The sequence below is a fragment of the Mobula birostris genome, chromosome 5 (assembly GCF_030028105.1).
Source record: "Mobula birostris isolate sMobBir1 chromosome 5, sMobBir1.hap1, whole genome shotgun sequence".
NCBI lineage: Eukaryota > Metazoa > Chordata > Chondrichthyes > Myliobatiformes > Myliobatidae > Mobula > Mobula birostris.
In genome coordinates this window covers 83,620,120-83,647,196 of record NC_092374.1, presented here as the reverse complement: position 1 = coordinate 83,647,196, position 27,077 = coordinate 83,620,120, and the positions used below count along the sequence as shown (strand labels likewise).

At 48.2% G+C, this 27,077-nt stretch overlaps 1 protein-coding gene across 1 annotated transcript in view; it reads right to left on the bottom strand.

Annotated features, from left to right (window-relative positions):
* Window positions 1-1,011: 1,011 nt before the first annotated feature.
* Window positions 1,012-27,077, bottom strand: part of gps2 (G protein pathway suppressor 2) — a 50,293-nt gene continuing 24,227 nt past the window's right edge. Inside the window, exons 8-11 of the mRNA XM_072258273.1 lie at window positions 11,793-11,879; window positions 10,483-10,562; window positions 9,746-9,829; window positions 1,012-4,191 (exon numbers count right to left, since the gene is read on the bottom strand). Coding sequence (XP_072114374.1) covers window positions 4,108-4,191; window positions 9,746-9,829; window positions 10,483-10,562; window positions 11,793-11,879 — 335 coding nt within the window. The 3' untranslated portion in view covers window positions 1,012-4,107. The remainder of the gene's footprint in view (window positions 4,192-9,745; window positions 9,830-10,482; window positions 10,563-11,792; window positions 11,880-27,077) is intronic.

The following is a 27,077-nucleotide window of genomic DNA, read 5'->3' as shown; positions in this document are numbered from 1 at the left end:
GACCCATCCGGTGCACGCAGCCATACTACCTCTCTGGCAGCATGATGAATCAGGTTCAATATCACCAGCATATGTCGTGGAATTTCTTGCATTTGTAGCAGCAGTACAGTGCAACACGGTAGAAAAGAAAACAACTGTAGTGTGTGCATAGGTTAAATAATTACTGCAAAATAGAAATAAGTAAAGTGGTGAGGTGGTGTTCATGAGTTCAATGTCCATTCAGAAATCGGATGGCAGAGGGGAAGAAGCTGTTCCTGAATTATTGTGTGTAATGTGAAGAGGGCATATCCAGGGTGATAGTGGTCCTTAATGATCGACATCTCTTTTTTGAGGTATTACTCCTAGATACTCCAATACCATACCAGAAAGTGATGCAGCCAGTTTAAATCCTCCGCACAGTACATCTGTACAAATTTGAGAGTATTGTGGTGCTAGGGATTCAAATATTTAGTTAAATCCATAATACTGTGCGACTTTCTGCCTGTACCATGACTTCAGGCAGTGCATTTCAGATTGTAAACAACACACACAAAATGTTGGAGGAACTCAGCAGGCCGGGCAGCATCTACAGTAAAGAGTAAACAGTTGACATTTTGGGCCAAGACCCTTCTGGACTGGAAAGGAAGGGAAGTCAGAGTAAGAAGGTGGGGGGAGGGGAGGAAGATATAGGTGATGGTAAGTGACAAGTGAAACCAGGAGAGGGGGAAAGGGTGAAGCTAGAGAGCTGGGAATTTGATTAGTGACAGATAAAGAGCAGGAGAAGGGGGAGGAGCTCCAGAGGGAGGTAAGGGTGTCAATTACCAGGTTAGAGAAATCAATGTTCACGACATCAGTTGGAGGCTACCCAGATGAATTACAAGATTCTTACCACTATTGTGGTGAATTGGTACTGAGCAAAACTCCATCTGTCCCATCACACTCCCAACTTTTGATGGGGAAAGATCCATTCCTAGACCAGTGCCCAATTGTTTTCTTTCAGCATCCCCAAGCAAACAAAACTAGTCAATCAAACACTGTCAACACCTTTTACTAGGCACTATGAAGAAAGTACAGCAGTTTGGATGAAATAGTATTTATGGTACAAATATCTTGCTCATTTGCACACAGAGATACAACACAAACATTTATTACATGAAGAAAAGTCCTCCCACTAGGTCAGACCACTGCAGTTCTGTCCCAAAAAACCCATCCAATGTACCTGTGTAGATATGCCATTTTCCCTTGGAAGTGTCAACACATCCTGCGAGGAGCCACTTTGCTGCACTGCCAGAGGAGATATTTTCACTGGACAAGACAAACCCCAGGGCCCATCTGATCTCTGAGACAAGTGCTATTGGAACTTCTACCATACATCCCATCGCCTACACAAAATGCTTGAGTACCTCAGCAGTTCAGGCAGCTTCTGTGGAGGGAAGTATACAATTCTGTGGGCTGGGGCCCTTCATCAGGACTGTAAAGGGGGTAGAATCCAGGTGGTGGGAGGTAGGGGATGATACAAGATGGCAGGTAAAAGGTGGGTGTGGAGGGGGATGAAGTTAGAAGCTGGGAGGTGATCAGTGTATTGTGAATGGTTTTGGACCCCTTATCTAAGAAAGGATGTGCTGACATCATAGCACAGGGTTCAACAGAGGTTCACTGAAATAATTCCCCATTGAAAGGCCTGTCATTTGATGGCCCTGGGCCTCTACTCACTGGAATTTTGAAGAATGGAGGGTGATCTCATTGAAACCTATCAAATGTTGAAAGGCCTCAATGGAGTGGATGTGGAGAATACCAGAAGGACATTTCCAACTTCCCTTCCAACAGAGTAGCAGGTTTGAGCCAACCTACAGTTTGATTCCATTTCCCTCTGCTCATTTTTCACTCTCAGCACTTCTCCCCACATTCCTAATTCCTTTTGGTATGGAAGGGGAATGGAAATCAGAAAGTGGGGTGCAGACTTAAGGTGAGATGGGAAATATTTGAGAGGGATCCAAGGGGCAACTTCTTTAGACAGAGGGTTGTCCAGTAAATGGAACGCACTGCCAGAGGAAGAGGCTGAGGCAGATGCATGAACAAGATTTACAAGATCTTTAGAAGGATGTGGAGCAATTGAGAACTGGCTAGGTGGTCAGCATGGAACGGATGGATCGAAGGGTCTGTTTCTAGGTAGTACTCTATGACCATCGCAGCTGACTATCTCAATAACATATTCCCATAGATTCCAGATAAATTTGCTGAGTATACCTGCAAGAAAATGAATCTCAGGGTTGTCCATCGTGACATATGTGCTTTGGTAAAAACATTTACTTTGTACTTTGGATAATGTACTTGAATCCACAAACTCTTAATGTCTTGAAATTGTTTCTGTTCTGACTCAAAGTCAAGTGGAGTTAGTAAACAGGAAGCTTTCAGTTGTCTCACTGGCCAGAGGATTCCCCAGAGGCTGTTGATTGAATCCTTTTTGTCCTACAGATCTGTCAGCACTCTGCTTTCCATGGCCCTGTGACCACAGTTCCCGAATTCCATCTGCCTCTCAGCCTTTGCCAGGCAGGGCACCATGGTGGTGTAGTGGTTAGCCCAACACTGTTACAGCTCGGGCGTCGAAGTTTAGAGTTCAATTCCGACGCCCTCTGTAAGAAAACCTGTACCTTCTTCCCTTGTGCACGTAGGTCTCCTCCAGGTATCTGGTTTCCCCCCCACAGTCCAAAAGATGTACCAGTTGTTAAGATTAATTGGTCATTGTAGATTGTCCCGTGATCAAAGCACAGCTTAAAATCAGTGGGGTACTGGCTGGTGCGGCTCAGTGGGCTGGAAGGGCCAGTTTCACACCATATCTCTAAATAAGATAAATCTCTCCTTACTCTGATGAGCTTTTACTGAGCCACCGTTTTAACTAATTCCCTCTCCCAGATTCAACCCTCCTCACCCACACAGAAGGGGGCTGTTTATGGCAACCAATTAACCCACCCACCCCGTGCGCTGTCGGGACGCAGGACGAAATTGGAGCACCTGGGGGGAAACCCAGACAGTCATAGGGAGAATGGCAAACTCTTTCCACGCACAAACAGCTAGAGGTCAGGATCAAACCTGGCTTCCTGGGACTGTGAGGCAGCAGCTCTTCTCTTCCCGCTGCGCCATCTGGTACAGTTAAAGCGAAAAATGAAAGAGCAGGGTTCCAGAGAGAAACACAGGCAATGGCCACTGAATGAGGCTACAGACTCACAATGGGCTGAATTGAGTGGGTGGGAACAATCCCAACACTGTAAGGAGTTTGTACCTTCTCCCTGCCACTACATGGGGTTTCCTCCGGGTGCTCCGGTTTCCTCCCACGTTCCACCGGCGTATGGGTAGATTAATTGGTGTCATTGTGGCAGCACAGGCTTGTAGGACCTGTTACCCTGTTGTATCTCTAAACTTAAACAATTGCCAAGTCCCTATTGAAAAGTTCTTTCTGTCTGGAACTTTGTGAGAGAGAGATAACGAGACCATGTTGAAAGGGTCAACGGAATTTTAGGTAAACTCCAAATAGTGCAGGGGTCCAACTGAACTGTAGGTGGTTACGTTACTGCCTCCCAGTCACCCAGGGCAGGTAAAGTATGAAGCAACACTCAGTATTTATTTATATTGCACAGGGTGTCAAAAGCCACGGCCATTCCAGCGGAGAGAGACCTACGTGCCTTGCCTTACCTGCTGGGTGGCAGTCCGCTTGGCTTTGCTATTCTGAGTCATAGAACTCTATAGCACAGAAACAGGCCCTTCAGCCCATCTAGTCCATGCTGAACTATTATTCTGCCTCGTCCCACTGACCTGAACCCAGACCATACCTCTCCCATCCATGTACCTATCTAAATTTCTCTTAAATGTTGAAATTAAACCTTCATCCACCACTTCCACTGGCAGCTCGTTCCACACTCTCACCACCTTCCGACAAGTATTTAGCCAGCTGCCTGGCACTGCTCGCTGCCACAATCCCGCAGTCTAAGCTGGTGCGATTTAGGGGTATTGATCTTTGTCTGTGAAGGCAGGTGTGGCTAACCTTCAGATCGTAGAGACACTCTACTCCGGATGACAATGGATTGCTCTGCAAACAGCAGGACTGAGGGTGGAGGGAGGGTGCAGAGATGATTACTGGTGATAATAGCGCTGACCCTGGCTATGTTGAATGTAGGCATGCCGGGGAGCTCCCTGACCGGTCGCTTGGAATCCAGTCTGCAAAAGTCACAAAAGGAGATGTTAGTGGTAGATGGGGTCCTTGCTTGTTTAGATCAGAAGCATCATCTCCATGTGACTAAAGCTGTGATGTGAGAAAGGTGACTAAAGCTCACATGGAGATGATGTTTCCGATCCAAACAAGCATGGTTATTATTTTATTGCCAATGTTACAGTCAGACCCGCTCTATTCTTTACCATCAAACAGATAGAGCTGGGAAAAGATACAGAGTGAAGCTCTCTCTCAGCAGAAACACACCCAGTGTAGGGACAGAGTGGGTCAGACACAGAGTGAAGCTCCCTCTACACTGTCCCATCACACACTCCCAGGGTCAGACACAGAGTGAAGCTCCCTCTACACTGTCCCATCACACACTCCCAGGGTCAGACCCCAGAGTGAAGCTCCCTCTACACTGTCCCATCACACACTCCCAGGGTCAGACACAGAGTGAAGCTCCCTCTACACTGTCTCATCACACACTCCCAGGGTCAGACAGAGTGAAGCTCCCTCTACACTGTCCCATCACACACTCCCAGGGTCAGACACAGAGTGAAGCTCCCTCTACACTGTCCCATCACACACTCCCAGGGTCAGACAGCGGGGCGGTGGGGGGGAACGACAGACGGCAACTAAAATCTTTCCTAGAGGGAGAAGCAGCCTCGCTCCTACGGGGGATGGTGGGTCACAGGGTGTCGCTGGTACCGCTCGAGCCCGGAAGGCAAAAAGTAACCTTGCTTTCTTTCCGGACAGTGTGGTGGAGGGCGCCTCCGCTCTCACCGAAATGGGCACAGCTGCTGAGACCTAGTGTGCTCCCGCCATGAAGCTTACCATAGCTAGTCTCAATGTAAACGGCAGCAGGGGTCCTCTTCGCAGGCATAACAATCTCTTAGCCCTCAGGGATGGGCGGTATATGGTGAGTTTCCTGCAGGAAACCCATACCATCCCTGGGGACGAGTCTGCTTGGCTCCTGGAGTGGCGGGGCGGGGTCTACATGAGCCACCTCAGCTCCATTTCTAGCGGGGTGGCGATCCTGTTGGCCCCGACCTTCCAGCCAGTAATTGAAAGAGTCCAGGACGTTGTGCCCGGCCGTCTGCTCCACCTGGTTGTGCGCCTGGATGGCGTACCATTGCATTTTATCAATGTGTATGCTCCCAGGCGCGGTGTGATGCAGACGCGCCTATTCTGCCAGCTGTCCACCCTGCTGAGCTCCATCGATCCTGGGGATTGTGTCATCCTCGGGGGAGATTTCAATTGTACCCTCGAGGTGGAGGACCGTTCGGGCCTCCAACACGACCCAGCATCGGCAAAAAAGTTAAAGGAGCTAGTCGGCTCCTTTGACTTGGTGGACAGCTGGCGGAATCTTCACCCCAACTCTAGCGCCTTCTCGAGAAGGTCTAGAGAAGGAGGTTCCAGGATAGACCGCTTTTACATCACTCGGGCCTACGTCTCCCGCATGTCAGCGTCCTCCATGCGGCCGGTGTCGTGCGCGGATCATCACCTTGTGTGGATGGAATTTATTCCACTACACCCTCGGGTGGGATCCGGGTATTGGCATTTTAACAACCGGCTGCTGGAGGACAGCCGATTCCGGGATTCGTTCCGAGCTTTCTGGGTCTCCTGGAAGGAGAGGCGGAGAGAGTTCTGCTCCCTACGGCTATGGTGGGATGTGGGCAAAGCCCACATCCGGTTTTTATGTCGGGAGTACACTAGGGGGTCGACAAAGAGGCGGAGCTCTGAGGTTGAGCGGCTTGAGAGAGCGTTGCTTGACCTGGAGTCCCGCCTCGGTCCGACCGCTGGAGACCAACAGCTGTGGCAGGAATACCAGGAGAAGAAGGACGCACTAAGGAACCTGCAGCTCCAGCAGTCCCGAGGTGCGTACGTGAGGTCATGGATCCAAATGCTGCAGGATTTGGACCGTGGCTCACCCTTCTTCTACTCGTTGGAAAGGTGGCGGGGAGGTCAAAAGCAGCTAGTGGAGCTGCTGGCTGCCGATGGCTCCTCCATCACGGACCCTGATGGAATTAACAACGAGGTCCGTTCATTCTATCGGTCCTTATTCTCGCCTGATCCGTCAAATGCGGAGGCGTGTAATGAGGTCTGGGAGGATTTGCCGAAGGTCAGCCCAGAGGACGCAGTGCGTCTGGATGCCCCCCTGATTCGGGAGGAGCTGTCCACTGCCCTTCGGCAACTCCGGAGGGGCAAGTCCCCTGGTTTGGATGGACTGAGTGTTGAGTTTTATCAGGCTTTTTGGGATGTCCTGGGGGATGATTACAGCCTTGTCCTAGGGGAGAGCCTAGCCACCGGAGAAATGCCCCTCTCATGGCGGAGAGCTGTTGTGGTCCTACTGCCCAAGAAGGGAGACCTCCGCCTGCTAAAGAACTGGCGGCCGGTCTCCCTCTTGTGCGTGGACTACAAGATCTTCGCCCGGGCAATGGCCAACCGTCTGGGTTCGGTAATTGGACAGGTGGTCCATCCTGACCAATCTTATACAGTCCCGGGCCGCTCCATCCAGGACAATGTCCACCTAGTACGGGACCTGATCCACCTACTCCAGGAGACTGGGACCCCAGCAGCGTTTCTTTCTCTTGACCAGGAGAAGGCTTTTGACCGGGTGGACCACAGTTTCCTGGTGGGCACCCTGCAGGCTTTTGGGCTCGGACCACACTTTGTGGCCCGAGTTCGGCTCCTGTACTCTGCCGCAGAGTGCCGAGTTAAGATTAATGGATCATTGACATGACCTATCCACTTCCGAAGAGGAGTGCGTCAAGGGTGCCCCATGTCCGGTCAACTGTATGCGATCTGTGTCGAGCCATTCCTCAGCCTTCTTCGGCGAAGGCTGATAGGCCTGGTTCTGCGCGAACCGGACATGGGGGTCGTCCTCTCGGCCTACGCCGATGACGTACTCCTCATGATGACAGACCCCTGTGACCTGCGGAGGATGCGCGAGTGCCAAGATGTTTTCTCGGCGGCATCCTCCGCCAGGATCAACTGGGCGAAATGTTCCGGACTCTTAGTAGGCCAGTGGCAGGTGGACTCCCTGCCGGAGGAGATGAGAGCTTTTGAGTGGAGCACCAGACGTCTTCTCTATCTGGGAGTCTACCTGAGTCCTTCTGGGGAGACCTGGCTGGCGAACTGGCAGGACCTGGAGACAAAGGTCATGGCCCGGCTGGGGCGCTGGTCAGGCCTTCTCAGGGTGCTTTCCTATCGAGGCAGGGTGGTGGTCATAAACCCTCTGGTGGCCTCCATGTTGTGGTACCGGATGGTCACCTTGGCCCCCCCTGCCCCTTTTGTCGCAAGAATGCAGAGGAAGCTAGTGGACTTCTTCTGGGGAAACAGGAAGCACTGGGTCTCTGCAGCGGTTCTGAGTCTCCCAGAAGGAGAGGGCGGACAGTCACTGGTGTGTGTACGCACACGACTGGCGGCTCTCCGCCTCAGGACGCTGCAGAGATTCCTGTACTCCGAGCACCCTCCCAGGTGGCACGTGTTGGCGACTTTCTTCCTCCGGAGGGGCTGCTGTCTTGCCGAAGATATGCAGCTACCACCGGCGGGCGTCAGCCGTGCTGCTTTGCAGAGGCTGCCCGGCTTCTATCAGGACCTACTGAGAGTCTGGAACATGGTTGCCTCAGGCCGGGAATCCTCTCCTCTGGCAGAGGGCGGGGTCCTGGCTGACCCTTGCCCTGTCTCAACGGATGTCAGTGCGGCTCAGGTATGTGGAACGACTCGGGCTGAGCTGCTCGTCGGGCCCAGGCCCCGCAGCCTTACCCGAGAGACGAATCCACACAACTTGAGCCGTCTTTCATCAACACCCACAATCCCATTCAGGGATGCAGGCAGGAGGTACCTTTATGGGCTGCTGCTCCACACCCTCCACTTCCTAGCATTTGTCCACCATCTCGACACGCCATGGCGGTCGGTCTTTCCACCTGGAGGTGAGGGGGGACCCCAATGGAAGTCCCTCTACAAGGGAGTCCACTCCATGCACCTTGGGGATCTCGGCTGGAGGGTGCTGCATAAAGCGGTGCCCTGCAATAAGTTCTTTAGTTTGTACACGGATCTCCCAGCCACGTGTCACTTCTGCGGGCTGGAGGAGACCGTGTACCATATGTACGTGGAGTGTGTGAGGCTGCAGCCCCTTTCCGCGTATTTGCGTGGGCTGCTTCTCGCCTTCTGGTTGCATTTCAGTCCCACCCTATTCATATATGGTCATCCAGTAAGAAGGGGGGCACAGAGGGATGAGGATGTCCTTGTCAACTTGCTCCTGGGGCTGGCGAAAATTGCCATCCGTGGCTCCTGGAAAAGGGTGGCAGGAGGTTCTCCCCGGGCGGACTGCCTGGCTATGTTTAGGGGGTATGTTCGAGCCCGGGTGAACATTGAAAAGGAATACGCACAGTCCACGGCGACCGTCGAGATGTTCCGGGACCGTTGGGCTCCGCGGGGTGTAAATGCCATCATTGATGAGGATGGCAATATATTGGTTTAACATGTATTGTCTGTTTGTAGTGTAGTAAATGTGTTAGTCACTGGGTTTGTAAATATTGTATAGCACCGACATTTGTAATAAAGAATTTTGTAGTAAAAAAAAAGGGTCAGACACAGAGTGAAACTCCCTCTACTCTGTCCCATCACACACTCCCCGGGTCAGACACAGAGTGAAGCTCCCTCTACACTGTCCCATCACACACTCCCAGGGTCAGACACAGAGTGAAGCTCCCTCTACACTGTCCCATCACACACTCCCAGGGTCAGACACAGAGTGAAGCTCCCTCTACACTGTCCCATCACACACTCCCAGGGTCAGACACAGAGTGAAGCTCCCTCTACACTGTCCCATCACACACTCCCAGGGTCAGACACAGAGTGAAGCTCCCTCTACACTGTCCCATCACTCACTCCCAGGGTCAGACACAGAGTGAAGCTCCCTCTACACTGTCCCATCACACACTCCCAGGGTCAGACACAGTGTGAAGCTCCCTCTACACTGTCCCATCACACACTCCCAGGGTCAGACACAGAGTGAAGCTCCCTCTACACTGTCCCATCACTCACTCCCAGGGTCAGACACAGAGTGAAGCTCCCTCTGCACTGTCCCATCACACACTCCCAGGGTCAGACACAGAGTGAAGCTCCCTCTACACTGTCCCATCACACACTCCCAGGGTCAGACACAGTGTGAAACTCCCTCTTCACTGTTCCATCACACACTCCCAGGGTGAGACACAGAGTGAAGCTTCTGCTATACTGTCCCATCAAATAATCCCAGGGTCAGACACAGAGCGAAGTTCCCTCTAAACTGTCCAATCCCTCACCGGGTTTGACACAGAGTGAAGCTCCCTCTACACAGTCCCTTCACACAATCCCAGGGCAGGGACAGCAGTGGTTCAACTATACACAGTATAGTTTACCTTGTACTGCACGGGACTGGTACAGAATTAACGCTGATTTACACTTTGGGGACACCTCCTCCCTGTTCTTGTGCAACAGCTGCTAGGTCCTGCCACCTCCCAGTGAACCATTCCCTGAACAGAGGCCACTCTCCTCTCTGCATCCACTCACCTGGAGGGCTTGCTGGGGTGGGGTCCCATGTGGGAATCCTCCGGGCGAAGCGGGTCTCTGTGTGTGCACGTAGGCTAATCCAGACTGAAAGACATTGTGAGGAGCAGACAGACTGAGGTTAGTTTTTGTCATATGCACCAGCCTACAACAAAAGAGAGAGGTGGAGTGGGTTCAAGACCAGCAGTCTCACCAGGAAGGGGATGTTAGAAAGGTGACTGGTTAAGGAGTCTGAGAGCAGTGGGGGAAGAAGTTGTTCTCAAGTATGGTCATCCAGACTTTCACACTCCTGTACCTTCCCCCAGAGTCACACAGCTCTGACACAGGCCCTTCAGCCCACTGTATTCATACTGACCATCATTCACCCATCTGCACTAAATGCACATCGAGGAGATTACTTTGCAGAGCAATAGAATGAACCAAGCTGTAAACAGATGTGAACCCCAATCCTATCTATGAGCCACACAGCCAATCAGTGAAGAGATTTCCTCTGCACATCACAATTGATTTTCCAACATATATCACTAGCATATCTTGTGAAATGTCGTCGTCTTTGCAGTAGCAGTACAACGCAATACATAATAATAGGAAAAAACCCATGAGTGACATTAAATATATATTTTATCTACTTGGAGCAGCTCTACCCGCTGTGCCACTAGTGCTTGGTGCAGTGGGACTATGCAAAATGGAAAGTACTGTTGAGAGCAGAACTGATTCGTGAGTGCCTGACTGATACTCACCGAATCCGTGAATCCGGACTGCTGGTTTGCGTGCTCCAATTGCTTTTGTAGTGGAATAGATGTACTCGGAGAGATGAAGCCTGCAGTAGAGAGGAAAAACAGGAATCTGCTGCAGAAAACCGAGTTGGAATACCAAGACAGAATGGTCGTGGAGACTCCCTTTGGTGGAGGAGTCTAGGGCCAGAGGGCACAGCCTCAAAGTAGAGGGATGTCCATTTGGTGCAGAGATAAGGAGGAACTAATTTATTGATCTATTTATTTATCTATTTATTTATTAAGATACAACGTGGAACAGGCTCTTCCGGCCCTTGGAGCCATGCCGCCCAGCCACCCCCGATTTAACCCCAGCCGGATCACAGAACAGTGAACATTGCAAACAATGACCAATTAACCAATCAACCGGTACATCTTTGAACTGTGGGAGGAAACCAGAGCACCCGGAGGAAACCCACGCAGACCCCTCAGCATCGATGGAGTGGAATAAACAGTCACCATTTCCAGCAGAGGCCCTTCGTCAGGACTGGAAAGGAAGGGGAACAGAAAGTGATTTCTGGCTTCTGCCCCCTTGTTTATTCCCCTCTACAGATGCTGCCTGACTTGTGTGGATAAGGACATGGGAGAGGAGAGACTTAGAGGGCTATGGGATCACTGGGCAACAGAGGTGGCCTAGACGAGCTGGGACAAAGGGTCTGTACCCATGCTGAATGACTCGAGATTGCCTGCCTAATATTGAGGCCTTACGAAGCACTGGGGAGGCCTCACTCGGAGCTGTGTGAGCAGTTCTGGGTCCCTTATCTAAGAAAGGACGTACTGACATTGCAGAGAGTTCAAATGACGTTCACGCAAATGATTCTGGGATTGATGTCTCTGGGCCTCTACTCAGAAGAATGAGGGGGTTCCCATTGAAACCTATGAAAATGCTGAAAGGCCTCGATAGATTAGGTGTGAAGAGGATGTTTCCTATGGTGGGAGAGTCTAAGACCAGAGGACCCAGCCTCAGAATAGAGGGACGTCCTTTTTGAACGGAGATGAGGAGGAATTTCTTTAGCCAGGGAGTGGTGAATCTGTGGAATTTTTTGTCACAGGCGGCTGTGGAGGCCAAGTCGAGGCAGAATTTGATAGATTCTTAATTAGTCAGGGCATGAAAGGATACGGAGGGAAGGCAGGAGATTGGGGCTGAGGGGACTCTATGGGTCATATGGCTTAATTCTGCTCCTATATCTTATGGTCTGACTGGCTGAGTTTCTCCAGGATTTCCCAATTTCATTTTCAGACTCTAGCTCCTACTTTCTTCACGGACAAGACCTTACCTTGCTGAGGGGTGAAGTGCCCATGGACTGCGTAGGCAGCCTGCTGATGTGGGAGATAGGCTGACATGGCTTGGAAAGCAGAGGGCCCTGGTGAAAGAACAAGGGCTACAGTCAGAATCAAGCCGCATCAGCGCAGTGCTTTGAGTGTGGAGGGTGATCGGGTAACACCGAACGCCAAAGGACACGTCACAGCCTGCGACACCGAGCTTCCGGACACAGATACGAGCACGAGTGTGACCCGTGGGAAAGATTTGCTGGCTGCCGGGTGGGAAATCGTTTTTCCAAATCTGCTTCCTCCTTTACCGCCACCCCATCCCTCCGAAAGCGCAAACCTGGAGCTGGGTGGAGCCCGGCAGTATGGGAACGCTGAGCAGACTCAGAGGGAGGAGAATGGACACTTCCCTTCCCGCAACCCCTCAGTGGGAGGGCAACGAGAGGTTAATCGGTTAAAGTCATGCTTGTCGCGTCCGGTGTGTCACCAAAGACCCCTGCAAGTGTCTACAGATGTACGGTGGGGAGCACTCTGACTGGTTGCATCAGCACCGGGTAAAGAGGCTCCAAAGAGCTGCAGACTCAGCTCGCTCCATCACGGGCACATCCCTCACCACCACCAACGACATCTTCAAAAGGCAGAGCCTCAAGGATCAGAATTACTTTCTTGCCAGTATATGAAACATAGCCGAACTCAAAGTTCAAAGTACATTTATTATCAAAGTATACGTTAATACAACCTCGAGATTCACCTCCTCAGAGGCAGCCACGAAACAAAGAATCCATTAAAAAAGACTGACAAACACCCAACTTACAGAAAGAGAGAAAAAACAAATTGTGCAAACAACAAAAGGAAGCAAATAGCATTCAGGACTGGTGTTTTACAAAAGACACAAAGCCAGGCATCACCGCAGCCGGAGCAGGGCACAGCCCCAGTTCAGTGCAGGGCTGAGTAAACATTGCGAAGCAATGAGAAGAACCGAGCAGAATTAGCCATCGCCTTGCCTCCCGTCCCAACACCCTGATCTTCTCAATCTGGCCCGACACTTAAATTGTCCAAGCAGTGGGTCGTTGCTCACTCTCAGGGACATCACGACTCTGGCTTTATTTTCCTCGATCATGCCCCGCCTTCGTCTCCACCTAAGCTTGCCTCTCCATTGCTAGCATTGATCTTTATTAGCGAAGCGTTATAAGGTATTTCATAGTTTTCTTTGTTTTTTTTTGCTGCTGGTAAATAGTCGATTGATCACTCAGGACCCTCACCTCTCGGGACACGCTCCCTTCTCATTGTTACCACTGGGGAGGAACCTGAGGACCCTGCTGGCCAGAAGAAACTACAGTATACAATTAGTGGATTTGATGAATCGAGGACAGGGGAAGCAGACAAACCAGTGGTCTCTTTCTCCCCCATTTTGTGGACTCTGAACGGATTCTTGCTCTTGGATAGTATAATTAGATCAATTGAATGTGGCCACAAGGATCTTCAGGTAATGACCCACTAAACCTGAGACCCTTCTCAGATGAGTAGCTGCTTATTATGTAAAATGCCAGACCTACCAAAGAAGCAATCTGTAAACTCGTTAGACTCAGTCTGGGTTGCCTCATTTAACTGGTTTAGACCAGTCAGAGTTGAAAGACACAAATACTCAAGGCTGGGCTGGGCAGAACCATGAAACAACATTGGTTGTAGCCCTGTACAAGAACCAGTAAGAAAGTGACCTAGGTCGGTCAAGTGACCTTGAGCCAATGGGATGGAAAACCACTAGTTCAATTGATGAGGAACACTATCACAGGGGTCCCCAACCTTTTTTGCACTGCAGACCGGTTTAATATTGACAATATTCTTGCGGACTGGCCGACCCGGGGGGGGGGGGTTGCCAACAGACAACAGTAGCAGTCAAATACGTTGTGTTTACCCCGAAAAAGACTACAATGACCATGAAGCCTTGCGCGGGCACCAGTGCACATGTGCGTCGTGACCTGCCGATATTTTTTTTCCCCCCTGCAAATACTTTTTGACGAATCTGTTCGGGGGGGGGGGGGGGCGATGTAAATCACGACTGGAATATAGGTGATAAATGGCTAATACACTCAATTTCGTTTCTAAAAGGGTTTATCTAACGAATTTAGTATTAAACACACAGCGCATATTTTCCTCGCATGAATATAGTGATAAGTCAATTATCAGGGGAGCTTGAAGTAAGTGTTGAATGAGCTTCCAGTAGAAGTGGTAGAGGCAGGTTCGATATTATCATTTAAAGAAAAATTGGATAGGTATATGGACAGGAAAGTAATGGAAGGTTATGGGCTGAGTTCAGGTCGGTGGGACGAGGTGAGAGTAGCGTTCGCCACGGACTAGAAGGGCAGAGATGTCTATGTTTCCATGCTGTAGTTGTTATATGGTTATATAAGTAAGTCAATAGCATCATAACATTTTAAGTAACGTTTGGATATTAAACACACAGCACATATTTTCCCCGTATGAACATATAAAATCAGTGCAACACACCAATATCGCTGAATCAGTGGGAGCCCTGGGCTAGTTTCCCTGCAACAAGACGGTCCTATCGAGGGGTGATGGGAGACAGCGATAGTCGAAGGGGGTTCCTTATGTCCAGTCTATTCCGCAATTTAGTTTTCGTTACATTCATTGCAGAAAACTCGGCTTCGCAGAAAAATGTTGGAAATGGAAGCAACGTTTTCAGTGCTTTCGTGGCTACCTCAGGACACTTAGCCTTTACTTTGATCCAGAATGCCGACAGAGATGTTATGTCAAACATACTTTTCAGCTTGCCGTCATTTGCAAGCTCGAGGAGTTGATCTCCTTCCCGCGCTAACATGGATGACGTGCGGGTAATGACCCCGCATGCGTAACGTCTCAACAGTGGCAGTGACCGGGAATGAGGAAAGGTCCAGCTGACTCCTATCGCCAAATCATATCGTTTCCTCGCGGCCCGGTAGCACATGCTTTGCGGCCCGCTACCGGTCTGCAGCCCGGTGGTTGGGGACTGCTGCACTATCAGTCAGGGGCTCCAAATACACAGGGGTGATAACTCTCCAGAGACCAACTCTGATCTCCAACATTCACTCCTACTAAATGAGGAAAGCTTCGGGAGTAAACCTCAAAGAAAAATCCAGACCTAAGGCAGTGCTTTGTTCAGTTCATTGCTGACTGGTAACTCCTGCGACACCACCGATGCCAAACACTGTTGGTCTCTGCTCTTCCTTTGGGTTCATCAGCGGCGTGGAGAGGGGGAGCCTGCTACATGGGTAACAGCTTGCCCTCCATATCATATTGCACTGGCTTGCATATCTAGACAGCTAGGAGACAATGTCCATGGTTGACCGCAACCAACGGGGACCTCAAACATAGAACAATAGAGCACAGGAACAAACTCTTCAGCCCACAGCAAAGATCCAACCTAATTAATGCCTGAAGAAACTAATTCTTTCTGCCTACGCAATGTCCTTACACTACAGATTCACGTGCCTATGACCTGTCTAATGTACCTCTTGTATCTGCCTCTACCATCATACCAGGCACCCACCATTCTCTCTCTAAAATAACTTGCCTTATCTACCTCCTGTGAACCTTCCCCTTCTTCAACTTCACTTGCCCCATCATTCAAATGTTCCCACAACCAATGCACTCACTTTCAAGAACTCATGTTCTCAATACTTATTGCTTATTTACTTATTATTTCTTTCTTTTTGTCTTCTGCACTCTGGTTGAAAGCTCAAGTTGGGCGGTCTTTCATTGATACTGTTATGGTTATTACTCTATAGATTTATTGAGTATGCCCACAAGAAAATGAATCTAAAGGTTATAGATGGTGACATAAATGTACTTAGACAATAAATTTACTTTGAACTCTCACTGAGGACATTATTGGGACTGGTGGGCTGAGGAGAAACTGGATAGTCTGGGGGACACCCACATACAAAATGCTGGAGGAACTCAGCAGATCAGGTTGTATTTATAGAGGGGAATAAACAATTGACATCTCAATCAGAAACTTCAACTGTTTATTTCCCTCCATAGATGCTGCCTGACCTGATGAGTTCCTTCAGCATTTTGTGTGCGTTGCCAAGGTAAACACAGAAGGTAACACACTGAAACTGAAGGAGCTGGACTTGGTTCGGATCGTGCTGCTACCAGCGCCAGAGAGGTGTTGGTGCGCCAAGGAGGTGTGCAAGTGATCGCTCTTTTTCTAATCGCAAGAACCCGTTTGACACCGTTAATGTGAAATGCTGCAAGTCCAATTCATTGATATATTGGCGGACGGCAGGGGAGTTGCGAGGCCTCGGTAATAGCAAGGACTAGGCCTCAAGCCATGGTGCCGCCTGTCTATAGCTGCCCAGGAGACAGGCTCCAACAGAGGTGGTGTGGCATGGAGTTAGTGCTGCTCCCCCCCCCCCCCCCAAGTGTTCACTCGGCAGAAGACAAGCCATAAGCCATATTGTGTTCGATTGCAGACTGCTGCAATATTCATAAGACTCAGGGTCTTGGACCATATATTTTTTGTGTGACTGCATCTTACTGATATCTGATATGTGGTTGCTGGTATCTTATATGCGCTATGTGCTGTGTATGATCATTGGTACCATGTGTTGCACCTTGGCCCCGGAGTAACACTGTTTCATTTGGGCTGCATTCATGGTTATTCCATGTATAGTTGAATGATAATTAAACTCGAAATTGAAGGATTTTGCTATCTATAATCTTCCTTGTGCCTAGATAGGCTGGGGCTGTTTTCCCTGGAAAGGAGGAGGCTGACCTTATTTAGGATGGAGAGGGTAGGTGGTCATTATCTTTGTCCCCCAGAGTAAGGGAACTAAAACAAGGAGTATAGGTTTTTAAGGTAAGAGGGAGATTTAAAGGGGACTTGAGGGTTGTGTCTCTCTGTGTTCAGTACACGGAACAATCTGCCAGAAGAATTGGTACAGGTGGATAGAGTTACAATGTTGGAAAGGAAAGGTTGAGCGGGATATATACCAGGTGCTTGCAATTGGGGACTAGCTCTCGGTTGGCATGGACTATTTATCGCTGGCATATGTTGTGAAATTTTTTTGACTTTGCAGCAGTACATTGCAATACATAACAGAAAAACATTAATTACAGTAATTTTATATATACATATATAAAATATATATATTTTATACATATATAAAATAGCTAAATTAAATTACTGGTGCAAAAAATAAGAAATAAAGTAGTGAGGTAGTATTCATGGGTTCAACGTCTATTCAGAAATCTGATTGGAGAGGGGAAGATGCCACCTGGTTTAGAGGGCATACTATCAAGAGAGGCTGGATAAACTTGGGATGTTTTTTCTGGAGTGCCAGAGGTTGGGGGGGGGGGGGGGGGGCGTCTGATGGAAGTTTATAAGATTATGAGAGACATAGATAGAGCAGACAGGGAGTATATTTTTCCAGCGTAGAAATGTTTAATACCAGAGGGCATGCATTGAAGGTGAGAGGGGGCAGGCTCAAAGGGGATGTAAGGGGTAAGTTTTTTACTCAGAGAGTGGTGGATGCCTGGAATGCACTGCCTGGTATGGTGGTAGAGGCAAATACATTAGGGACTGTTAAGAGACGTTTGGATAGACACATGGATGTGAGGAAAATGGAGGGATAAGGACGTGGTGTAGGTAGGAGGGATTAGTGTTTGGGTGTTTCTGATTTGCCTTTTAGCTGGATCGGCATAACATTGTGGGCCGAATGGCCTGTTCCTATACTGTACTCGTCTATGTTCTGTGTTAAAACTGCTAAAACTACAAGAAACACTACAATTGCTCCGTACTAATTTTTGTCCAGTGTGAACTCCTGGCAGTCCCCATCTTTCTCCTCCCACTGAAGGCAAAGAGCCCCGTTTTATTAGGCACCAGGGCACACCATCTTTAATTACCAAAGTTAACTAAAGACTACAAATGAATCATAACATGCTGCACCTCACAATGTAGTAACAAACATTTTACAAAATAAACAAGTATCTACATTAAATACAGTATACAAACAACATACACAAATCTACACAGCCGCATTTCTAAAGTGTGTGGCAGGAAAGGCAGCATAAAGGCAACCCCAGTGCATCAGCTTGGTTTAGGACCGATTCTGAGGAAATACCGGGGAAGACCTTGAAGTGCACACACTCAGCACGACGGCGGCAGAATGACAAGGCTACGTTTGCACGTGCCTGTAAATGTGCGCGAGGAGTGCGTTTACCGAGTGCTCTCTGACATAAACACTATAAGTTACAGTGTACAAGACACCAATGTATAACGGACTGTGTGTGCTTCACAGTTGTCTCACCTCGAAGCTGTTGGCTGCTGGTATAAGTCACAGCTTGTCCTGGTCCATAAGGCGGTCCATGCTGTGTCTGGTTAACAGGGTAACTGCTATGTCCTGCTTGGCCAGTCTGATACTGAGGATGGTCACTCTGTGCTGTTGTGAACCCAGCCTGTGCCGTGAATGCACGATTCTGGAGAGACAAACACGAGTGTGAGATGGGGTGGGGGGGGGGGGAGAACGGGCAAGAGGAGAGACAGACAGACAGACAGAGGGAAGGGCAATGAGAAGCAGAATGGGGCAGAAGGAAGGAGAGGTAGATGGGGAAGGGGGAGAGAGAGAGAGGCAGAGAGTAGGCAAACCAATACAAGAGTGGGATGGAGACTTTTAAAATCTGTCTCCAGCATTTTTTGCACATCTCTTTCTGGAACATTCTCTGTTTGCTGTACAACCAATGGAAACACAGGTGCCGGATCACCACATTTATGTAGCACCTCTGCCATTCGGAAGTCGATGCACTCCACACGCAGTGGAATGCCCTCACCCATCTTGAAGATACTGCCCGGAGGAAGGCGATGACAAAGACCCCAGCCATTATCAATACTGTTCAGAGACTATCTGCCTGGTGTCAGTGTTCGCATAACCAGGACTTGTGATATGCACCAGCTGCTCATACAACCATCCACCATCTACTCCCATTACTTCACCAACCCTGATCGGGGGCGGGGGGGGTTGCTAAGCAGGCGCTACACCTTGCCCAAGGTGACCTGCAAGCTAGCGGAGGGAAGGAGCACCTCCTCCGGTAGAGATGTATCTCTACTCCGCCACCAAACGTAACACGTGGATGAATGAAAAATGGAGGCTATGTAGAAGGGGAGGGTTAAATTGATCTTGGAGTTTGTTAAAGGTCAGCACAATGAAGGGCCTGTACTGCTCTATATTTATCTGCTTGATGTCCACGAGGGCAGCATAAAACATGCTGATCTGCTAGAACATGTCAACTTTAAGAAAGAGGATGTGCTGGAACTTTTAAAAGACATTAGGATAGATAAGTCAGAGGATTGAGTCTAAGAGCCGCAAGGTAATGTTGTAGCTTTGTAAGACCCTGGTTAGACCACACTTGGATGCTGCATAGATTGAAGAGCATGTCTTATGAGGATAGGCTGAGTGAAATAGTGATTTTTTTTCTTGGAGTGTAGAAGGTTGAAAGGTGACTTGAAAGAGGTGTACAAGCTGATAGGAGGCATAGATTGACTGGAAATTGCTAATATGAGGGGGCATAAATTTAAGGTGATTGGAGGGAAGTATAGGGGATGTCATAGGTAGCTTCCCTCCCTCCACACAGAGTGTAGTGGGTGTGTGAAACATGTTATCAGGGGAGGTGGTGGACCGATACATTAGAGGCTTTTAAGAGACTCTTAGATATGCACAAGGGTGATAGGAAAATAGAGAGATATGTAGGAGAGAAGGGTAAGATTGATCTTAGAGTAGGTACAAGGGTCAGCACAACAAAGGGCCTGTACTGTGCTCTGATGCTCTACGAGGGAGGACAGGCTGCAGCTACTTTGGGGGAGGGTGGGGCGGGGAAACTGAAGACAAGGTTGAAAGCAGGATAGGACGGAGCTGCAAGCTTGCAGCACCCAACCGTGCACCCTCCACCCGCCCCACGGCTCTGAGCCCAGAGAACCCACCTGCGCAATGGCCCCGGAGGTGAACATCTGTGACTTTGGACGATCTCCCAGCAGTCCAACCGGTCTCCCGTGGCCTTCTGAAAGGAAAGGAGAACAGGTGAGGTGAAACACCGGCTGCTTGTGGCAACTGGGATGGAGGGTTAGGACAGAGGGTGTTCTGAGAAGATGGGGGAGGATGTAGAGGATGAACTTTTGTGGACAGTTATTACCCCTCAACCATCAGGATCTTGAACCAGAGGGGATGCCTCAGTCGTCCCATCACTGAACTGTTCCCACAACCCACAGACTCACTTTCAAGGCCACTTCTACCCAGGTTCTTGATATTTATTATTATTTCTTTCTCTTTGTGTTTGCTCTATTGTCTTTTGTACATCGGTTGCTTGTACATCTGTTTAGTCTGGTCTTTCATCGATTCTATTGTGGTCCATGTATTCACAGTGAATGCCTGCAAGAAAGTTAGTCACAACAGGTTACAGTGGATGACTGTGACGTCTCTGTGCCTCGACATGCCCTTCGCTCTCAATGGAGTGTTGCAGAAACCGCCTTCCCGGCCGTTGGACCTCACTGTGGATCTTATCCACCCAGCCTACCGGAGCTGACTTTGCTTACTGGGACAGACATGTCCCTGTCTCACCCATGGTAGGCGGCCCATCGGCTACACACACCTGGTTTAGTCCACCTGTCAAAGCAGTGTACTGGTGTGGTCGCTGTCGCAAGTGAACAGGTGAGAGCTGAGCGTCAGGTGAGGCTCAAAGGTGAACGAGCTGCTCCAGAATGGACATGACAAACCCCTACACCAAAGGTGCTATCCCTCCCTGGACACTTTACACATAGCAGTAGTAACCAAACTGTAAAATTATCAATAAATACCCAACCAGACACACTAGAGAGAGACTGCAGATGTTGGAAATCAAGATCAACACTTTTCCCTTCTTCCTCCTCCACCCCATTCTCCCTTATTTCTCTGGCATCGTTACCCCTCCTCTTTGTCCTTCACCACCCTCACGAACTGCTGATACATTCAGCTTCCTCACCTTCTTCCCCATACTTCATGGTCTATTGCCCTCTCCTTTAAGATTCTCTCCTCTTCAGCCATATGACCTCCATCCCTCTCACATGATTCCCTTCTCAGCTCCTCATCCTGCCCTCCTGCCATCTCCCTCTCATCTGAAGAAATTTGGTATGTCACAAAAGACACTTGCAAATTCCTACAGATGTACTGTGGAAAACATTCTAACCAGCTGCATCGCCGTCTGGAATGGGGGGGTGGGGCTACTGCACAGAATCGAAAGAAGCTGCAAAGAGCAGCAAACTTAAGTCATCCTCATGGGCATTAGCCATTGTGGTATCCAGGACATCTTTAAGGAGCCATGCCTGAAAAAGGTGACATCCATCATTAAAAACCCCCATCGCCCAGGTCATGCGTTATTCTCATTGCTACCACCAGGAAGGAGGTACAGGAGCCTGAAGGCACCACTCAGCGATTCAGGAACAGTTTCTTCCTCTGCCATCCAATTTCTGAATGGACATTGAACCCATGAGGACGACCTCACTACCTTGTTCCTCTCTACTGTATATACCTTTTTTCCCCACTATATACAGTATTTGTGATAGTTTTTTTCTGTTATTAAGCATTGTGTTGCACTGCTGTTGTCAAACAACAAATTTCATAACATAGGCTGGTGATAATAAAATTGATTCTGATTCAAAGGCAGTAAGGAGCAAGGGAGACCAGCAAAAAGGGGCTTTCCAAACAACAATGGACATTAGCAAGCAATTTGTCATCATCATTATGTGCTGTGTCGTATGACGTGGGCAGTCATGGTCTTGCCATGATGTCATGTGGGGGTGTGGCTTATTCTGATTGTTGAAGGTCGATTTGTCGTGATTGGTTAGTTTAGAGACTGTCCGTTTTTCCCATTGGCTAGCTGTGTGGTGTCAAATTTCAAGTCGCATGTGGAAGAGGTTTGCTCTCACTTTTGTTTAGTGGAAGCAGTGCACACGACCATCAGGAAGGTATGCTCTGCAAGTGCTTTTAACTAAGTATGTTTGTTGAATATTCAGTTTTGTTGTATCTTTAACTTAGGGGATATGGATGTTTGGATGAACTTTTACTGCTTGTAAACAAATGATTAATATATTTATTTGCAGTCCGAGTTTTCTGTCTCACTTGCCAGACCCGTGAACCAGATTCAGCCTTACACATGACCGTGATTGTTCTTGGCAAATTCTTCCACAGAAGTGGTTCGCCATTGCCTTTTTTGGGGAAGTGTCTTTACAAGACAGGTGATGCCAGCCATTACCAATAATGCCTGGCATCAGTTGGCGCAGATCCAGGGTTTGTGATATGCACTGGCTGCTCATGCGACCATCCACAACCTGTTCCCATGGCTTCACGTAACCCTGATTTGGGGTGGGGAGGGGGTTGGCGGGGGACTGCAAGTAATTACAGATTGCAAATTCAGAGGTGATGTCAGGAACATGCACACACCGCTACACTGGAAGGGGGATAATGGCAAGCAGGCGAATGTACTCTTACCTTGTACATTGATCAGATGTGGGCCAGAATGGATCGCCAGAGCCTGTGGGTATGCTGCCTGTGTCAGGGTGCTCAAGTCACTGGGAACGCAAGGTACAAGAGAGAAGAGTAATTAAAGTGATGGCTCACTGGCTTGAGATGGGTCCGTGACTCTCCCACATTTGCCTTTGGATCTCAGAGATCTTCACGAATCTGAGCCAGGCGGTAATCACCAGGATGCCATTTGCCCACAGAAATGCAACTGCTCTCTCTCACAGAAGGGCAGTTGAGTTCCCCACAGAAAAATGCCACTGAGTTCTCCACCTCATTTGGAGGTGACACAGCACCACAGTGGTTAGCATAACTCTATTACTTGGGGTTGATTCCCAGTGCTGTCTGGAAGGAGTTTCCACATCCTCCCCACGACTATGAGTTTCCTCTGGGTGCTATGGTCTCCCCCCCCCACCACATTTCAAAGACCGTAAGACACAGGAGTATAATCAGGCCATTCGGCCCATTGATTCTGCTCTGTCATTCTATCATGGCTGATTTATTATCCCTCTCAACCCCATTTCCTTCCTTCCTCTCCGTTACCTTTCGCACCCTGACTAATCAAGAACCTACATTTTTGCACTTTCTTCAACAATTATATCAATTAAGTTTTGTAGTTCTTCCTCCGTACTTGCAATTAACACAGTGTCATCTGCATATCTGAAATTACTGATGTTTTCCCCACCAACTTTGATTCCCAAGATGTCTTATTTTTTGTAATATTGTTTCACTGTACACATTAAATAAATCAGGGGAGAAAACATACCCTTGTCTAACAGAATGTATGGTGATATCCAAAAAGGAGGAGGATCCTATCTGCAGGCTGAGAATAAACGGGGAAGACATAAAACAAGTTCAGAACTTTTGCTACTTAGGAAGCTGGGTGACATCAGATGTCAGGTGCGATATAGACATCAAAAGAAGAACAGGGATGGCAAAAGACACCTTTACGAGAATAAAGAGTATACTGACCAACACTAAACTAGGCATGACAACCCACCTCAGAGTACTGAAATGTTACATTTATCCAGTTACGTTATATGGCTCAGAATGTTGGACAATATCTAGTAACATGAGGAAACAAATTGTAGCAGCAGAGATGTGGTTTTTGAGGAGGATGCAAAGAATATCATGGACAAAACGAATATGTAACGAGGATGTCATGAACAGAGCAAACACAAAAAGAGAATAATGTATGAGATCATAAAAAGGCAACATAACGTCATTGGACATGTGATTAGGAAAGAGGAGTTAGAATGCACGGTATTTATGGGAAAGACCGAAGAGAGGAAAGCAAGAGGAAGACAAAGACAAATGATGATGGAGACAGCAGCCAGAGAACTGGAAATGAATACCAATGAATTGATCCACTTGACCCGAAACAGGAGTGTGTGGGCCATGGCAGTCAAAGCTCAGACTGGGCATGGCACCTGATGATGACGATGATGATCAACCTCCACTTTAAATATACCCAATGACTCGCCTACAGGTTAGTAGGTTTAATTGGTCACAAAGGTGTAATTGGGTGAAGCAAGCTTGGTGGGTCAGAATGACCTGCTCCATGCAGTATCTCTGAATAAAATAATTAGCTTGTTCGTTATGCACCATGTCATATGATGTAGGCGATCATGGTCTTTCCACGACCATGATTATTCTTGGCAAATTTTTTGACTTAAATGGTTTGCCATTGCTGCCTGCTGGGCAGTGTCTTTACAAGATGGTGACCCCAGTCATTATCAATACTCCTCAGTTTGTCAATGGTCACATAACCAGGACTTGTGATATGCACCAGCTTCTAACATGACCATTATGACCATTCACCACCTGCTCCCATGGCTTCATGTGACCATGATCCGGGGGGGGGGAGAGGAGGGCTAAGCAGGTGCTACACCTTGTCCAAGAGTGACCTGCAGGCTAGCGGAGGGAAGCAGCACCTTACACCTCCTTTGGTAGAGTCATTTCTCCACCCTGACAACCAAAATAATTTAATAATTAAATCTAACACAGGAGCGTGAGAGTTCTGGGTTTGGTGCCACATGCAGGCTGGTTGCATTGAATGACAATGGGTCTAACGCCCTTGAAGGGAGTTCGTCTCAGTTGTTGGGGAGGCCTTAAGCTAATTTTGCAGGGAATAGCTCAAGGGAGTAGAGTTACTAATGGGGGAGGCAGGTGGAAGTACAGTCCTATTGAAAAGGAAGACTGCCTGTTTAGTTGATACAGCAGACACATATCTATCTGATAAGGCACATGGAGGAATGTAAGACTGTATCACATCTATTTTAATCAGCAAGACCGATGAACTTGAGAGCTTCTTCATATCACCTGGGAATATGAAATTGTTACCGTCACAGAGATGCATTTGAATGGAGCAAAGGGCTGGCAAGGCAACCTTCCATAAGACATAGGAGCATAATTAGGACATTCGGCCCAACGAATCTGCACTGCCATTACATCGTGGCTGGTTTATTTTCTCTCTCAACCCCATTCACCTAGCTTCTCCATAATCCCGACTAATCAAGAACCTATGAACCTCCACTTTAAATATACCCAATGACTTGGCAACAAATTCCACAGATTCACCATCCTCTGGCTAAAGATAGCATTTGATGGCTCTGATCTTATATTCACTGGAGTTTAGAAGAATAGGGGGAAGGGGACGGAGTGATCTCATTGAGGGCAACTGAATATCGAAGGCCAAAAGAGAGTGGATGTTTCCAATGATAGGAGAGTCTAGGACCAGAGAGCACAGGTGCAGAAGCATGCCTCTTTTCAAGGTACAGAAGGTTCAGGTATGAACGGGTGAAAGCTGCATATGGATTAAGGAGCCCGTTGATGGGAGACCATGAGGACGCCAGAAGCAGGCTGTTCAACTATGTGTGAACCCCTCCCACATGTGAGTGACTAACCCATTAACTATCACAACAGTAGGGGAGAGGTGTGCAAAGCAGGTGGACATATGAAATGTAAAGGTCATGAAAGATAAATAGATTGGTGTTATTTGTCATATGTACATTGAAACGTACAGTGAAATGCAACATTTTTGTCAAAACAAATTAGTAAAGATTGTGCTGGTTAAATATCGCCATGCTTCCAGTGCCAACATAGCATGCCCACAACTCACTAACCCTAACCATACGTCTTTGGACTGTGGCAGGAAACCCACATGGTAACAGGTAGAATGTACAAACTGCACTGGGGATCTGAACCGCAATCTTACAGCTAGCCGCTGTGGTGGTATGTCGCGTAGCAGTTAGAGCTACATCAGTGTTAGGATGTATTCTGGAATTATGGTACATCACAAATATTAATTTCAACAGCAACCAGTCTTCAAACCTCAACCTGGATTGTAGATTGAGTTTAAAATGCAGCTCAGAACAATGATGTTCTTGGAGCTGCAGATTAGGGTTGATTGCAAACCATGAAACACCCCATTGACCTAAGATGTCTGCATATGCATGAATGAATCCAGGAGTCAATGGGGATTAACACTCATTTTGGGCATCTGGTGTGTGGGTGTGAAGATGGAGGTGTTTGAAAACTATATGTAATTCAAAGGAAGTCTTGTAGATACATTGTAAGTATAGAACAGTCCTGCTGTTAACTTTGATCTTTAGCATATAAAAATGTCATGTAATATTGCAGCAGGGAGCCTCTCCTAAGAGTATGATGCCTGCTCGTGTGGTGAATAAAGCCTTCTAAATCACCAGCTTCAGTGTCTTCCGGTGCCCAATCACAATCACAACACTCAGCACAATTACAATGTGGTGGATTGGGAAATTATTGATCATGTAAGATTTTACTTGATGCAGTGGGATTTCCAGTTTAGAACCTGTCACATCTCAATTCAAACTTCATCAAGCTGCAAGGGAGGAATCACACTTGTGGTGGGTCAGCGCTTGCACCTGGCAAATATTTAACAGCAGCTGGTAAGTTCTCCCGCCCTATATTTTTTAGGCGTCGAGAGAGAAAGAAAACAGCTGAAGCAAGCTTTGTACCTCTGTTCCTTCATCTTGGCCCGTCGCTTTTCCTCCTCGTGCAGGACCTTCTTCAGCTGCAGGAAGAGCTGGTGCTTCTCCGCCTGCAGACTCTGCAGCTTCAGTTCCATCTTGGAGATCTGGTGGGGTGGGGGAAGATTCAACAACGTTTAGTGTCATCTCTAGCACACAAGTATAAAGGTGAATGAAATAATTGTTACTCCTGATCTGATGCAGCACAACAAAAATCCCAAAGGATTTAATAAATACAATAAATATAAATATATAACTTCTTTCCACAGTGGAATTGTATGTCCATAGAGTGATGCTAGGCTGTACATAAGATGACTGATAGGAAATAAAGGAGTGGTGGAATTAGTGGGTGGAGGTGTTGATCAGCCTTACTGCTTGGGGAAAGTAACCACCTGGTGGTCCTGGTGTGGTGCCACATAGCCTCCACCCCGATGAGAGTGGAGGAACAATCCATGACCAAGGTATGTGGAAGCCTTCATGATGTTACTGGCCATTCTCCTGTATATCTGTCCTTGATGGCTGGTAGGCTGGTGCACTGGCCAGTTTTGTCTACTGTTGTACAGCCTTCCTGTCCACTGTGGTGCAGCTCATCTGGACGCTCTCTACAGCCTCCTCAGAAAGTAGAGCAACACACACAAGATGCTGGAGGCATTGGTGAGTTTTCTTTATCATGTATTCTGGGACCATGCGAGGTTGTGCGAGATGTGCACTCTCAGAGTTTGAAACTGCTCGCAGTTTC